At 43.7% G+C, this 17,517-nt stretch overlaps 1 protein-coding gene across 2 annotated transcripts in view; it reads right to left on the bottom strand.

The window, feature by feature from the left end:
• The window catches only part of ece2b (endothelin converting enzyme 2b), a 32,291-nt gene extending 15,302 nt beyond the window's left edge, over window positions 1-16,989 (bottom strand). The window contains exons 1-8 of one of the 2 annotated variants that reach the window (XM_079224667.1): window positions 16,824-16,989; window positions 5,224-5,310; window positions 4,082-4,217; window positions 3,004-3,219; window positions 2,402-2,526; window positions 1,998-2,144; window positions 1,492-1,557; window positions 1,220-1,408 (exon numbers count right to left, since the gene is read on the bottom strand). In XM_079224667.1, the coding sequence (XP_079080793.1) occupies window positions 1,220-1,408; window positions 1,492-1,557; window positions 1,998-2,144; window positions 2,402-2,526; window positions 3,004-3,219; window positions 4,082-4,217; window positions 5,224-5,310; window positions 16,824-16,865 (1,008 nt within the window). In that variant the 5' untranslated portion in view covers window positions 16,866-16,989. The remainder of the gene's footprint in view (window positions 1-1,219; window positions 1,409-1,491; window positions 1,558-1,997; window positions 2,145-2,401; window positions 2,527-3,003; window positions 3,220-4,081; window positions 4,218-5,223; window positions 5,311-16,823) is intronic. The other variant, XM_079224666.1, reaches the window with a different exon arrangement.
• Between the last annotated feature and the right edge of the window lie 528 nt (window positions 16,990-17,517).

Genomic DNA, 17,517 nt, shown 5'->3' with positions numbered 1-17,517 from the left:
GAAGCTAATGTAAACACAGCCGTCTGAGATGGAGGTGATTACACCCTGATGGCAACATGATGCATACCACACTACATGGACCCTCCTCACTGCTCCCCACATGGAGTAACAACCAGGCCACAGGTCTGTGATGTCACTTTTAACGTCAACAGCAATAAATAAAAACATTGTCCGTTGTTTTGGTTTTTTTTACGACGAAGGACGAAGAGAAAAAAAAAAAATCTGCACCGACTGGATCCAGGAAAGCTGAAGAGGCTCCGTGTTTATTTAATAACCGTTATCTAACCCCGCCTCCTTCTGCAGAGATGCAGGCACATGGCAACAGCTCTTGGCAACTGTTGCCATGGTGACCCCAGGAGCATCCGCTACCCTGAAGGACAGAGAGCTGCAGCAGGCAGGCAGACAGGCAGGGAGAGAGAAATACAGGGAGACAGACAGGCAGAGAGATAGACAGACAGACAGACAGACAGACAGACAGACAGACAGGGAGAGAGAAAGACAGACAGGCAGACAGACCTCGTCTCTTATACAAATACATGCGTCCTTCTGTTCTTGTCTTCCTAACCACTAAGGAAACGAGAGGACAGAGTCATGAAGAAAGGAAGTGAAAGAAAGAAAAAGAGGATGACGCTAACACAACAGAGCTGTCCACCATCTTGTTCTAGCCTGTTAGCCTTTTAGCTAATGTTCTGTGATCAGGACATCATCTATTCTCTGATCATGTGCCTTTCTAAACAATCAATCAGTGTTTAAACCAACAGGAGGAGAGCTAGTTACTTTAGCATTACCGCTAAAGGAGAACCAACAGGAGGAGAACTAGTTACTTTAGCATTATTGCTAAAGGAGAACCAACAGGAGGAGAGCTAGTTACTTTAGCATTACCGCTAAAGGAGAACCAACAGAAGGAGAGCTAGTTACTTTAGCATTACCGCTAAAGGAGCACCAACAGGAGGAGAGCTAGTTACTTTAGCATTACCGCTAAAGGAGAACCAACAGGAGGAGAGCTAGTTACTTTAGCATTACCGCTAAAGGAGAACCAACAGGAGGAGAGCTAGTCACTTTAGCATTACCGCTAATGAAGAACCAACAGGAAAGCTAGTAATGTTAGGAGCACCGCTAACGGAGAACCAACAGGAGAGCTAGTAGCGTTAGCATTACCGCTAACAGAGAACCAACAGGAGAGCTAGTAGCGTTAGCAGCACCTGGACTCCGCCCTCACCTGGAGCTCAGAGATGGCGACCTTGTGGTAGATCTTCTCCTCGTCCCGCCGCTGGTCCTGAGGGACGGTGATGTTGGCGAGCGCCGTCTCAAAGTCCAGGATCTGCTGCATCTGGATCTGAGTGGAGCTCCTCTCGCCCCCCAGCAGCCGCCCCAGCTCCACCATGTAGTCCAGGTACGCCACCAGTACCTGCAGGTGCACCGCATGATGTCATCGTGGACCATCTCCGTGGTTCAGAGTCCACGACCTCTAAATAAACTTGAAGTCCTCACCTTCTCGTTGGCCGTCCTGTTAAGGTAATAGTCTCTGGACGGCAGGAAGAGCCCCGATTGGTCCAACTGGGGACAGGAAGCCAACATGTGAGTGACTCACCTGTGGACCAATCAGCTGAGAGGACCAACCTCCAGGTGTTTGTGTCAATTTACAAAACATTCTGACCAGCTGGTCCACCCCGTCAGGTTCTGGTTCAGTCTGGTTCTAGTTCAGCGTTGTTCTGGTTCTTGTACAGTCTGGTTCAGGTGTAGTCAGATTCTGGTTTAGTCTGGTTCTGGTTCTGTTTTTAGTTCTGGTTCTAGTTAAACGTGGTTCTGATACAGTCTGGTTCTGGTTCTAGTTAAACATAGTTCTGCTTTGGTCTGGTTCTGGTTTAGTCTGGTTCTGGTCCAGTCTGGTTAAGGTTTAGTCAGATTCTGGTCCAGTCTGGTTCTGGTCCAGTCTGGTTAAGGTTTAGTCAGGTTCTGGTCCAGTCGCTTTCCGGTCCAGTCTGGTTCTGGCTTACCTGGATGACGTTGCTGTTGGAGTTCTTGGGATCAGCGTTGACTCCGACGCTGAAGAAGGGCTGAGCTCTGTATGGACCAGAGACCGCCTTCAGAACCTCCATAAAGTTCTCCTTCTCCCAAGGACCCGTCATGTTCCAGCCCCCAATCTACAGAACCAACAGAGTCCAGATCAGAGTCCGGTTCAGAGTCCAGAGTTAATAAACGCTACGTCTGTTTTTATTATAAATCATAATTAATAAAAAAGTGAATAACAAAACAATAATGTTAATACATCATAATAATAACAATAATAATACAATTTGAATAAATTGATTTCACCATCTTCAAACTTCAGAAACAGCCGACATCGTCTTGGTTTAATATTCATTTCTAGACGTCCTTGAACGCATCGCGATGCGGTTACCTTGGCGATGAGGTCCACGAGAGGCTGAGCCCCGAGCTCCTCGATCCTCTGGGTGTTGAGGCACGACAGGTAGTAGGACTGGGTCTTCCTCTCGGCCTCGCTGCTGCCGTTAAAGGTCCCGTTCTCTACAGAACAAGGTTGTGTTAGTCTGTACCCGTCTCACTCTCAAGGCCACCTGTCTGTCTCTAAAGAAGGCGGGTTTAGACCCCGAAAGACATACTGCTAGACAGACTGATATCTGGGCAGGACTTGCTGCAGCACTTAACTGGTTTGAATCCTCCTTAAAGGACAATACTTTGTGTCGGTAGTTAATTACACATCAGAGCTGACTAGGATGACATGTGGTGTTCCTCAAGGCTCAATACTGGGGCCTCTTCTGTTCACATCTACATGCTGCCACTGACTCACTATGAACAACAACAATGTGTGTTATCATTATGCAGACGATACACAACTCTACATCACTATATCACCAGGGGACTATGATCCATACAAGGGCTGGTAACATAACTATATCACCAGGGGACTATGATCCACACAAGGGCTGGTAACATAATTATGTTAACAAACACCCCCCTCTCCACCCGTCTCACCCCACTCACCCAGCAGGTGCTTGAGCAGCGCCTGGTTCTGCTCCCAGATGCGGTTGAAGGTGGACCACCTGGAGCGCCCGTCCGGCAGCGGGTTCTTCCTCATCCAGCCTCCGCAGGCGAACTGGTAGAAGTCGCTGCAGGGGTCGGCGCTGCGGTCCATGGCCTCCGCCATCTGACTGGCCACCGTGACGCACGCCTCCGACAGGCACAGGTCACGCCCACCGTCTGCATGGCATCATGGGAAATACAACAAACTGAACTGGAGAAGCAGGAAGTGTTTTACATGTTAGGATAAACTGTTGTGTCTGTTTAAACCGAGACTTTCAAGGAGAAGGGAAGGAAACAAGGAGGCTGGGAAGGAGAAGAGAAGGAAACAAGGAGGCTGGGAAGGAGAAGAGAAGGAAACGAGGAGGCTGGGAAGGAGAAGAGAAGGAAACGAGGAGGCTGTGAAGGAGAAGAGAAGGAAATGAGGAGGCTGGGAAGGAGAAGAGAAGGAAACAAGGAGGCTGGGAAGGAGAAGAGAAGGAAATGAGGAGGCTGGGAAGGAGAAGAGAAGGAAACGAGGAGGCTGTGAAGGAGAAGAGAAGGAAATGAGGAGGCTGTGAAGGAGAAGAGAAGGAAATGAGGAGGCTGGGAAGGAAAAGAGGAAGGGTGGGCATGAATGAGGAGGGAAGAAGGACACAGGGAAGGATGGGTGTGGGCAGGAAAGGAAAGGGTGAGGTAAATGGAAGGAAAGGAAGCACAAGGAAAGGAAAAATAAATAAGAGGCAGAGAAGGAAAGAAAAAGAGGGCAAGAAGGAAGGAATAGGAAAGTAACAAAGGAGGTAGAGAAGGAGAGGATGAAGAAGACCAGGAATGAAAAGACAGGAGAAAAGGAGTAATAGGAAAGGAAAGACAAGCGAGGCTGGACAGGAAATGAGGAGGCGGCTGGAGGGGGAGGAGAACTAAGAAAGGAAAGGATGAAGGAGAGGAGTGAAGTAGGAAAGGAGAGAAGAGGAGGGAAAGGAAAGGAAGGGAGGGAGTAAAGGAGGACAAAGCACTGAAGGAGGTTCAAAGGAAGGAGGGTGGGCGGGGTTAGAGGACTTACCTGAGCTGAACCCCAGACCCAGGACCAGCAGGGAGGCCAGCAGGGCCAGCAGGGAGGCCAGCAGCAGAACCGACAGCAGAACCTCCAGCTGGGTTCTCCGGCCCAGGAGGTCCACGCCCCCCTTCCTGAAGCCCACCTGAGAGACAGACGGGACCGGCTGAGGACAGGGCCCAAGGACAGGGCCCAAGGACAGGGCCCAAGGACACTAAGGGGGGGTCTAAGTCAGTGGTTCTCAAACTGTGGGGCACGGAGGTATTTTTATTTTTTATAATCCTTTATGGTCAAATTATTCTCTGCATTTGACTCATCCTCACACATATCTGTTCATTTAGTTTGACACAAGTTGAACATTATTGTTATGATCTTATATTCAGCACAAAACAGGTTATTTCAGCCACAATAGGCAATTTTTTGCATTGTTCTAACAAAGTGATTGCACATGTTATTAGTTTCTGTCTGATGGAGCGATCTGGTTTACTTGAAAGGGATTTACATTTTCTTTATTCTATTATTTGAAAAAGCACGAATGGAGGAGTCACAAAAAGTTCTTTCAATACAAATTCAGCTTGAACCATTTTGTTAGAATGCTGTTGCAAAATGGTTAAAATCAATGAATGCTTAACTAAACCAGTGGTTCTCAAACTTGTTCGGTCACGCCTCACTTTGGAGGAAGAAACATGTTCATGCATGAACTAATGAGAACCACTGGTCTAAGTACACCATGTTGAAGTCCCATCTGATCAAATAAAACAGGAAACAAACCGATAACAATCTTCAGAAAAACTTTATTTAAATAGTTCAACTGTAATGAATGCACTGAGCGGGTGGGGTCTGGATTAGGGACCGACAATGGACCACGGACACTAGGACTCACTGAACCTCCTCCAGACCTGGCGGTGGTCCAGCCCCCCTGCTGGGCCTCTCTTTGTGGGAAGGGGACCCACACGATGTGGCCCCCTGCTGGGTTTCAGTCTGAGCCCCACCACCAACCCCCCCGAGGCCCCCGAGAAGTGGATTTAAGTCTCTCTGAGATCACCTGGGACCAGTTAGAGGGGGGATTTCAGAAGATGTCCTAGTTGTAATAAAAATAAAAACTCCTTTCTTTGCGATTGCGTTGGTTCGTTCGCGCTGCGTTCACTGACCTCCACTCGGTCAGGAGACGAGGCCGCCTCAGCCGGAGCGTCCGACACCTCGTCCTCTTCGAACGTAGCTCGTTTATAGTTGGACATCTGCAGAGAGACGGAGAGGACATGAAGACATGAGGACATGAGGACATGAGGACATGAGGGGGGACAGGAAACAGAACCCGAGTCATGCCATCCGTCTTTATCAGTATACAGGTCTCGAATGGGACCAGGACCTCCAGGAGAGGGTGTAGAGACTAGATGGACCAGAACCGAGTTTTACTACTGTGGACCAGGGTAAGGTGTGAACAATAAGGATTTTATTGCCCCAATAATATGTAGAGGTTTAGGATCAGGAACAAAATCTTAACAAAGTGACAAATAACGAAAAACTAGAATTCAAGACGAACCAGTACTTCCACTTGGTCAGGAGCAGTTTCTGACTTTTATTCTGAAAGTATTCATGGACTTTCCATAAGGTCTCGTATGAGGAAGTAAAGACGTTCGCCAGCTTCCTGTCTCGGAGGACTCGTCCTCTTCAGGAATCGATCGCTCGTCTCTATTTTATTATTCATTGAAAGCTCAAACCGCCTTCTGGGACTCGACATCTGATCTCAGCTTTCAGACACAACAACCTCTGAGGTTTGACTCCCAGACCTGCCAGTCATGAAGCATAGACTTCTATACAACCAGAGGAGTCGCCCCCCGGTCGTCAGGAGAGAGAATGCAGCTTTAACACATGAAGCATAGACTTCTATACAACCAGAGGAGTCGCCCCCTGGTGGTCAGGAGAGAGAATGCAGCTTTAACACATGAAGCATAGACTTCTATACAACCAGGAGTCGCCCCCTGGTGGTCAGGAGAGAGAATGCAGCTTTAACACATGAAGCATAGACTTCTATACAACCAGAGGAGTCGCCCCCTGGTGGTCAGGAGAGAGAATGCAGCTTTAACACATGAAGCATAGACTTCTATACAACCAGGAGTCGCCCCCTGGTGGTCAGGAGAGAGAATGCAGCTTTAACACATGAAGCATAGACTTCTATACAACCAGAGGAGTCGCCCCCTGGTGGTCGGGAGAGAGAATGCAGCAACAGGAAGTTGTCATTATTTGTGTTCACATTTAACATCTTTTAGGGTTATATTAATCCAGTTATTTAACTTAACCTTATGTACCTAAGGTACATACAAGTACATGTACGTGTTAAAAGAAGAAGTATATTATCTTTGTTTATGCGTTTGTCTGGTTCTTCGTGTTAAACTCTCCAGCTAGTGTCAGGAGGGGAAACCAAGGTAGCAGCATGCGGAGGTCTTTAAGTGTGAACAAATAAATCTTCCCTTCCTCTGTTTACACTCAGTGGACGTGAGGCAGGAACATAAACACTGCAGCCCTCGGCTCTGATCCTGGATCAGCCACACAAACACACATCTTTTATTAACTCAAACCACTGCAGTGTGAGCATGTTAGCATGCTAGCATCACAGCTCTGCTCAGCCTGAAGGACACTGCTGGTCCTCAGACATAGAGGACATAGTGATGACGTAGTGAGGACATAATGAGGACATAGAGAGAACATAGTGAGGACATAGTGAGGACATAGTGAGGTTATAGTGAGGACATAGTGAGAACATAGTGAGGACATAGTGAGGATATAGTGAGGACATAGTGAGGATATAGTGAGGATATAGTGAGGACATAGAGAGAACATAGTGAGGACATAGTGAGGATATAGTGAGGACATAGTGAGGACATAGTGAGGATATAGTGAGGACATAGTGAGGATATAGTGAGGACATAGTGAGGATATAGTGAGGACATAATGAGGACATGGTGAGGACATAGTGAGGATATAGTGAGGACATAGTGAGGATATAGTGAAGACATAATGAGGACATAGTGAGGACATAGTGAGGATATAGTGAGGACATAGTGAGGATATAGTGAGGTTATAGTGAGGACATAGTGGGGACATAGTGAGGACATAGAGAGAACATAGTGAGGACATAGTGAGGACATAGTGAGGTTATAGTGAGGTTATAGTGAGGACATAGTGAGGTTATTGTGAGGACATAGTGAGGACATAGTGAGGACATAGTGAGGTTATAGTGAGGCTATAGTGAGGTTATAGTGAGGACATAGTGAGAACATAGTGAGGACATAGTGAGGATATAGTGAGGACATAGTGAGGATATAGTGAGGATATAGTGAGGACATAGAGAGAACATAGTGAGGACATAGTGAGGATATAGTGAGGACATAGTGAGGACATAGTGAGGATATAGTGAGGACATAGTGAGGATATAGTGAGGACATAGTGAGGATATAGTGAGGACATAATGAGGACATGGTGAGGACATAGTGAGGATATAGTGAGGACATAGTGAGGATATAGTGAAGACATAATGAGGACATAGTGAGGACATAGTGAGGATATAGTGAGGACATAGTGAGGATATAGTGAGGTTATAGTGAGGACATAGTGGGGACATAGTGAGGTTATAGTGAGGACATAATGAGGACATAGAGAGAACATAGAGAGAACATAGTGAGGACATAGTGAGGACATAGTGAGGACATAGTGAGGTTATAGTGAGGTTATAGTGAGGACATAGTGAGGTTATTGTGAGGACATAGTGAGGACATAGTGAGGACATAGTGAGGTTATAGTGAGGACATAGTGAGGTTATAGTGAGGCTATAGTGAGGTTATAGTGAGGACATAGTGAGGACATAGTGAGGACATAGTGAGGTTATAGTGAGGACATAGTGAGGACATAGTGAGGCTATAGTGAGGACATAGTGAGGACATAGTGAGGACATAGTGAGGTTATAGTGAGGTTATAGTGAGGACATAGTGAGGACATAGTGAGGACATAGTGAGGACATAGTGAGGTTATAGTGAGGACATAGTGAGGACATAGTGAGGACATAGTGAGGTTATAGTGAGGCTATAGTGAGATTATAGTGAGGACATAGTGAGGACATAGTGAGGACATAGTGAGGTTATAGTGAGGACATAGTGAGGACATAGTGAGGCTATAGTGAGGTTATAGTGAGGACATAGTGAGGACATAGTGAGGACATAGTGAGGTTATAGTGAGGACATAGTGAGGACATAGTGAGGCTATAGTGAGGACATAGTGAGGACATAGTGAGGACATAGTGAGGTTATAGTGAGGTTATAGTGAGGACATAGTGAGGACATAGTGAGGACATAGTGAGGACATAGTGAGGTTATAGTGAGGACATAGTGAGGACATAGTGAGGACATAGTGAGGTTATAGTGAGGACATAGTGAGGACATAGTGAGGCTACAGTGAGGACATAGTGAGGACATAGTGAGGCTATAGTGAGGACATAGTGAGGACATAGTGAGGACATAGTGAGGTTATAGTGAGGACATAGTGAGGACATAGTGAGGTTATAGTGAGGACATAGTGAGGACATAGTGAGGACATAGTGAGGTTATAGTGAGGACATAGTGAGGATATAGTGAGGCTATAGTGAGGACATAGTGAGGTTATAGTGAGGACATAGTGAGGACATAGTGAGGACACAGTGAGGATATAGTGAGGCTATAGTGAGGACATAGTGAGGACATAGTGAGGTTATAGTGAGGCTATAGTGAGGACATAGTGAGGACATAGTGAGGACTTAGTGAGGTTATAGTGAGGCTATAGTGAGGTTATAGTGAGGACATAGTGAGGACATAGTGAGGATATAGTGAGGCTATAGTGAGAACATAGTGAGGTTATAGTGAGGACATAGTGAGGACATAATGAGGATATAGTGAGGCTATAGAGAGGACATAGTGAGGTTATAGTGAGGACATAGTGAGGACATAGTGAGGTTATAGTGAGGACATAGTGAGGATATAGTGAGGACACAGTGGGGACATAGTGGGGACATAGTGAGGACATAGAGAGGACGTAGAGAGGACATAGTGAGGCTATAGTGAGTACATAGTGAGGACATAGTGGGGACATAGTGAAGACATAGAGAGGACATAGAGAGGACATAGTGAAGACATAGAGAGGACATAGTGAAGACATAGAGAGGACATAGAGAGGACATAGTGAGGACATAGTGAAGACATAGAGAGGACATAGTGAAGACATAGAGAGGACATAGTGAAGACATAGAGAGGACATAGAGAGGACATAGAGAGGACATAGTGAGGACATAGTGAGGTTATAGTGAGGACATAGTGAAGACATAGAGAGGACATAGTGAAGACATAGAGAGGACATAGTGAAGACATAGAGAGGACATAGAGAGGACATAGAGAGGACATAGAGAGGACATAGTGAGGCTATAGTGAGGTTATAGTGAGGACATAGTGAGGACATAGTGAGGACATAGTGAGGCTATAGTGAGGTTATAGTGAGGACATAGTGAGGACATAGTGAGGCTATAGTGAGGACATAGAGAGGACATAGAGAGGACATAGTGAGGACATAGTGAGGTTATAGAGAGGACATAGTGAGAACATAGTGAGGTTATAGAGAGGACATAGTGAGGACATAGTGAGGACATCAGACAGGTCTTCCTGTCTGATGGTGCAACAAGAAACTAAAGGTTACCAACTGCTTCCTTCCTGGAGACCGAATCTGAAACATGTCTGCCTCTGTCTCTCTCTCTCCCCTCTCTCTATCCCCTCTCTCCCCTCTCTCTATCCCCTCTCTCCCCTTTCTCTATCTCTCTCTCTTCCCTGTCTCTATCTCTCTCTCTTCCCTGTCTCTATCTCTCTCTCTCTCCCTTTCTATCTCTCTCCCCTCTCTATCTCTCTCTCTTCCCTGTCTCTATCTCTCTCTCTCTCTCTCCCTCTGTCTCTCTGTCTCTCTCCCTCTCTCTAATTGATGACGCACACAGAGGGGGGGGGGGTGGGGTTGCTGGGAGACGAGAGGGTGATGTCACTGTGTGTGTGTGTGTGTGTGTGTGTGTGTGTGTGTGTGTGTGTGTGTGTGTGTGTGTGTGTGTGTAATTAGATAATGTGTGTGAATCATCTCCATTCTGCTCTAATGGAGTTCACTACAGCTTATATAACATCTGTCTGTCTGTCCTGAGAGACACTGAGAGACACTGAGAGACATTGAGAGACACTGAGAGACATTGAGAGACACTGAGGACATTGAGAGACACTGAGAGACACTGAGAGACATTGAGAGACATTGAGGACATTGAGAGACATTGAGAGACACTGAGAGACATTGAGAGACACTGAGAGACATTGAGGACATTGAGAGACACTGAGAGACATTGAGAGACAATGAGAGACACTGAGAGACACTGAGAGACATTGAGAGACATTGAGGACATTGAGAGACACTGAGAGACATTGAGGACATTGAGAGACACTGAGAGACATTGAGAGACATTGAGGACATTGAGAGACACTGAGAGACATTGAGAGACATTGAGGACATTGAGAGACACTGAGAGACATTGAGAGACACTGAGGACATTGAGAGACACTGAGAGACATTGAGAGACAATGAGAGACACTGAGAGACATTGAGAGACAATGAGAGACACTGAGAGACAATGAGAGACACTGAGAGACATTGAGAGACATTGAGGACATTGAGAGACACTGAGAGACATTGAGAGACATTGAGGACATTGAGAGACATTGAGAGACAATGAGAGACACAGAGAGACATTGAGGACATTGAGAGACACTGAGAGACATTGAGAGACATTGAGGACATTGAGAGACACTGAGAGACATTGAGGACATTGAGAGACATTGAGAGACACTGAGAGACATTGAGAGACATTAAGAGACACTGAGAGACATTGAGAGACATTGAGGACATTGAGAGACATTGAGAGACAATGAGAGACACAGAGAGACACTGAGAGACATTGAGAGACATTGAGAGACACTGAGAGACATTGAGAGACACTGAGAGACATTGAGAGACATTGAGAGACATTGAGGACATTGAGAGACACTGAGAGACACTGAGAGACACTGAGAGACATTGAGAGACATTGAGGACATTGAGAGACACTGAGAGATATTGAGAGACATTGAGGACATTGAGAGACACTGAGAGACATTGAGAGACATTGAGGACATTGAGAGACACTGAGAGACATTGAGAGACACTGAGGACATTGAGAGACACTGAGAGACATTGAGAGACATTGAGAGACAATGAGAGACACTGAGAGACACTGAGAGACATTGAGAGACAATGAGAGACACTGAGAGACATTGAGAGACATTGAGGACATTGAGAGACACTGAGAGACATTGAGAGACACTGAGGACATTGAGAGACACTGAGAGACATTGAGAGACAATGAGAGACACTGAGAGACATTGAGAGACAATGAGAGACACTGAGAGACAATGAGAGACACTGAGAGACATTGAGAGACATTGAGGACATTGAGAGACACTGAGAGACATTGAGAGACATTGAGGACATTGAGAGACATTGAGAGACAATGAGAGACACAGAGAGACATTGAGGACATTGAGAGACACTGAGAGACATTGAGAGACATTGAGGACATTGAGAGACACTGAGAGACATTGAGGACATTGAGAGACACTGAGAGACATTGAGAGACATTAAGAGACACTGAGAGACATTGAGAGACATTGAGGACATTGAGAGACATTGAGAGACAATGAGAGACACAGAGAGACACTGAGAGACATTGAGAGACAATGAGAGACATTGAGAGACACTGAGAGACACTGAGAGACACTGAGAGACATTGAGAGACATTGAGGACATTGAGAGACACTGAGAGACACTGAGAGACATTGAGGACATTGAGAGACACTGAGAGACATTGAGGACATTGAGAGACACTGAGAGACATTGAGAGACATTGAGAGACAATGAGAGACACTGAGAGACATTGAGAGACAATGAGAGACACTGAGAGACAATGAGAGACACTGAGAGACATTGAGAGACATTGAGGACATTGAGAGACACTGAGAGACATTGAGAGACATTGAGGACATTGAGAGACATTGAGAGACAATGAGAGACACAGAGAGACATTGAGGACATTGAGAGACACTGAGAGACATTGAGAGACATTGAGGACATTGAGAGACACTGAGAGACATTGAGGACATTGAGAGACACTGAGAGACATTGAGAGACATTGAGAGACACTGAGGACATTGAGAGACACTGAGAGACATTGAGAGACATTGAGAGACAATGAGAGACACTGAGAGACACTGAGAGACATTGAGAGACAATGAGAGACACTGAGAGACATTGAGAGACATTGAGGACATTGAGAGACACTGAGAGACATTGAGAGACATTGAGGACATTGAGAGACATTGAGAGACAATGAGAGACACAGAGAGACATTGAGGACATTGAGAGACACTGAGAGACATTGAGAGACATTGAGGACATTGAGAGACACTGAGAGACATTGAGAGACACTGAGGACACTGAGAGACATTGAGGACATTGAGAGACACTGAGAGACATTGAGGACATTGAGAGACACTGAGAGACATTGAGAGACATTAAGAGACACTGAGAGACATTGAGAGACATTGAGGACATTGAGAGACACAGAGAGACACTGAGAGACATTGAGAGACAATGAGAGACACTGAGAGACATTGAGAGACATTGAGGACATTGAGAGACACTGAGAGACACTGAGAGACATTGAGGACATTGAGAGACACTGAGGACATTGAGAGACATTGAGGACATTGAGAGACACTGAGAGACATTGAGGACATTGAGAGACACTGAGAGACATTGAGAGACATTAAGAGACACTGAGAGACATTGAGAGACATTGAGGACATTGAGAGACACTGAGAGACACTGAGAGACACTGAGGACATTGAAAGACACTGAGAGACACTGAGGACATTGAAAGACACTGAGAGACACTGAGGACATTGAAGGGCACTGAGAGACATTGAGAGACATTGAGAGACACTGAGGACATTGAAAGACACTGAGAGACATTGAGAGACACTGAGAGACATTGAGAAACACTGAGAGACATTGAGAGACACTGAGAGACATTGAGAGACACTGAGGACATTGAGAGACATTGAGAGACATTTAGATACATTGAGGACATTAAGAGACATTGAGAGACACTGAGAGACATTGAGAGACATTGAGGACATTGAGAGACATTGAGAGACATTGAGGACATTGAGAGACATGGAGGACATTGAGAGACACTGAGAGACATTGAGGACATTGAGAGACATTGAGGACATTGAGAGACATTGAGAAACATTGAGAAACATTGAGAGACACTGAGGACATTGAAGGACATTGAAAGACACTGAGAGACATTGAGAGACACTGAGAGACATTGAGAGACACTGAGAGACACTGAGAGACATTGAAAGACACTGAGAGACATTGAGGACATTGAGAGACACTGAGAGACATTGAGTCACTGGGACCAGTTTGTTGACCTTCATCTGACTGATGACCTCAGCACCTGAAGGTCGTCACCTTTGACCCCCCACTCATAAACCTCATTAACCTCCACATCCGACCTCCAGCCTCAAGCTTTAGACCTGAAGGACTAGTCTGAGTACTGGACCCACTGAAACCAGTCTGAGTACTGGACCCACTGAAACCAGTCTGAGTACTGGACCCACTGAAACCAGTCTGAGTACTGGACCCACTGAAACCAGTCTGAGGTTTAACTAAAGATGAAGAAGGAGGTGATGAAGAATCAGTCAGGTTTTAAAAGATGTGGTCGGAGGGGTTTTGGTTTGTTTTGTTGCTCAAATGGAAACTGGGCGTCTTAAGACAGGAAGTCACAGAGCTGCAGACAGGAAACAGTAAACCCTGCCCAACACACACACACACACACACACACACACACACACACACACACACACACACACACACACACACTCTGCCAGCTTGGGAATTTTCACACAAAGACAATCAAAGGAAAACATCTTAAACTGCGATGACGAATCAATGATTGAAGTCTCTGAACGCGTCTTTAATGTCTCTGTGGTTTAGACGTTTACATCTCTGATGTATCTCTAATAATGAGCTAGTTTATCTTATAATGAGTGAGTTTATCTAATAATGAGTTAGTTTATCTAATAATGAGTTAGTTTATCTAATAGCGAGCTAGTTCATCTAATAATGAGTTAGTTTATCTTATAATGAGTTAGTTTATCTTATAATGAGTTAGTTTCTCTAATAGCGAGCTAGTTTATCTAATAATGAGTTAGTTTATCTAATAATGAGTTAGTTTATCTTATAATGAGTTAGTTTATCTTATAATGAGTTAGTATCTCTAATAATGAGTTAGTTTCTCTAATAGCGAGCTAGTTTATCTAATAATGAGTTAGTTTATCTTATAATGAGTTAGTTCATCTTATAATGAGTTAGTTCATCTTATAATGAGTTAGTTTATCTAATAATGAGTTAGTATCTCTAATAATGAGTTAGTATCTCTAATAATGAGTTAGTTTATCTTATAATGAGTTAGTTTATCTAATAATGAGTTAGTATCTCTAATAATGAGTTAGTTTATCTAATAATGAGTTAGTACCTCTAATAATGAGTTAGTACCTCTAATAATGAGTTAGTTTATCTAATAATGAGTTAGTATCTCTAATAATGAGTTAGTATCTCTAATAATGAGTTAGTTTATCTTATAATGAGTTAGTATCTCTAATAATGAGTTAGTTTATCTTATAATGAGTTAGTATCTCTTATAATGAGTTAGTATCTCTAATAGCGAGCTAGTTTCTTATATTGAGTTAGTTTATCTTATAATGAGTTAGTTCATCTTATAATGAGTTAGTTCATCTTATAATGAGTAAGTATCTCTTATAATGAGTAAGTATCTCTTATAATGAGTTAGTTTATCTTATAATGAGTTAGTTCATCTTATAATGAGTTAGTTCATCTTATAATGAGTAAGTATCTCTTATAATGAGTAAGTATCTCTTATAATGAGTTAGTTTATCTTATAATGAGTTAGTATCTCTTATAATGAGTTGGTATCTCTTATAATGAGTTAGTTTCTCTAATAGCGAGCTAGTTTATCTCATAATGAGTTAGTTTATCTAACAATGAGTTAGTTTATCTAATAATGAGTTAGTTTATCTAATAATGAGTTAGTATCTCTTATAATGAGTTAGTATCTCTTATAATGAGTTAGTTTATCTTATAATGAGTTAGTATCTCTTATAATGAGTTGGTATCTCTTATAATGAGTTAGTTTCTCTAATAGCGAGCTAGTTTATCTCATAATGAGTTAGTTTATCTAACAATGAGTTAGTTTATCTAATAATGAGTTAGTTTATCGAATAATGAGTTAGTATCTCTTATAATGAGTTAGTATCTCTAATAGTGAGCTAGTTTATCTTATAATGAGTTTCTCTAATAGTGACTTAGTGTCTCTAATAATGACTTAGTATCTCAAAACAATGACTTAGTAGCTCTAATAGTAACTTAGTTTCTCTAATAGTGACTTAGTGTCTCTAATAATGACTTAGTATCTCTTAACTCAGTAACTTCTCACTAACTAGTTTCTAACTAGAGAACAAACCTCAGCTACTGAAGACTGAACTGTAAATCGGTCTTCATTAAATGAGGTTTATTTCTGCATACATGAAGAAATCTTGAGAAAGGTTGTGAACTGTTTCATAATTTTAGTGAAATGTGATTTGAAATCTTTATTATTAAACTTAATTTATCAGCTATGTGGACTGCATGCTAACGGCTAATGCTAACCAGCTGATTGATTGGTCACCATGATGCAACCAGAGATCACCAAACCAACAGGTTAAAGGACCGGCGGGCTCTCGTCCCCTGGGCTTGTCTCCTCAGGCAGGCTGGAGGAATGTGGCTTGGCCTGATTCCTCAACTCACCCTGAAGGAGCGCTTTATTTTCACACCTTGAACTTCCTCTTAACTTCCTGGAGTTTCTAAAAAGTAGAGACTCAATTAAAATATTGAGACATTTATCATGATATGGAGTCACCAGTCACCAGAGCCCTGATCATCAACAAAACTTTACAATTAAATATTTTTTTTCTGGTTTGAGTGAAAGTTAAAAAGTTGTTAAATCTATAAACATGTTAATATTATTGTTTTTATTATTATTATCATTATATTGTTAATAATTTGTATCATTAATTGTTGTTATTTATTGTTAATATTAATTGTTTTATTAGTAGTATTGTTATGAATTGTTCTATTATAATTATTGTAATTGTTGTTATTGTGTTATGATGGTGTTATTTGTGCTGGTTGTTTGTATAAATAAAGTTGAGTTTATTGTCCCTCATCTGAAAGAACAATTAGTTTACATGACGTCATCAGTTCTTCTTCTGTGGTTCTGAACGTCTGAGCGGCTTCATGTTGAGTTATTGATCAGAGAAGGAACCAATCAACCTGTTTGATCAGTGACGTCATCTCACACACACACACACACACACACACACGCACACGCACGCACGCACGCGCACGCACACACACACTCGCAGTGATTGACAGGTGATCAGGTGCACGAGGGACGCAGGAGCGAGTGGGTTGCGTGTGTCGCGTCCGGGCGCGTGCACGTTGCGTGTGCATGTACGCTTGTTTGACTCGTGCGCGTGCGTGCGCGTGTACTCACGGTGTTCCGGAGGTCCTGCAGCGCCACGCTCATCCTGGAGCTCCGTCCCCGAGAACAGAGCGCTACCGACGGCTACCGATGGCCGCTCCGCCGGGCCATCCTCCTCCCGTCTGTCGCTCCTCCTGTCTGTCTGTTGCTGCTCCTCCTGTCTGTCTGTTGCTGCTCCTCCTGTCTGTCCTCCTCCTGTCTGTTGCTGCTCCTCCTGTCTGTCCTCTGCTCTTCAGCTTCTCCCTCCCTCTCACAAACAAACACACCCCGAGACAGCGGGGCTGACGTCATCCTCACGGTCTACGTCACCTCCTCCAGCGCGAGCTACCTGTCTCTCTCTCTCTCTCTCTCTCTCTCTCTCTCTGTCTCTCTCTCTCTCTCTCTCTCTCTCTCTCTCTTCACTTATCAGAGAACAGATTTGTATTCTTCTGTTAAAATATAAAACAATGATATTTAAACATAAAAATATGTAAATGTTAAATATGTAAATGTGTAAATGTTAAAATGTTTAAATATGTAAAAGTTAAAATGTGTAAATGTTAACATGTTTAAATGCAGAAAGCTGTATTATTATTAATGATGAATATGATGATAGAGATAAATACATAAATAAAGTTTATAGTTATAAACGATGAAGATCAGCTGATCAGAGGAACACTTCCCAGCATGCATTGCTTCGTCTGCAGGAAGAAATAGT

This window comes from Taurulus bubalis (genome assembly GCF_910589615.1).
Source record: "Taurulus bubalis genome assembly, chromosome: 10".
Taxonomy (NCBI): domain Eukaryota; kingdom Metazoa; phylum Chordata; class Actinopteri; order Perciformes; family Cottidae; genus Taurulus; species Taurulus bubalis.
This window is presented reverse-complemented; position numbering and strand designations above follow the sequence as displayed.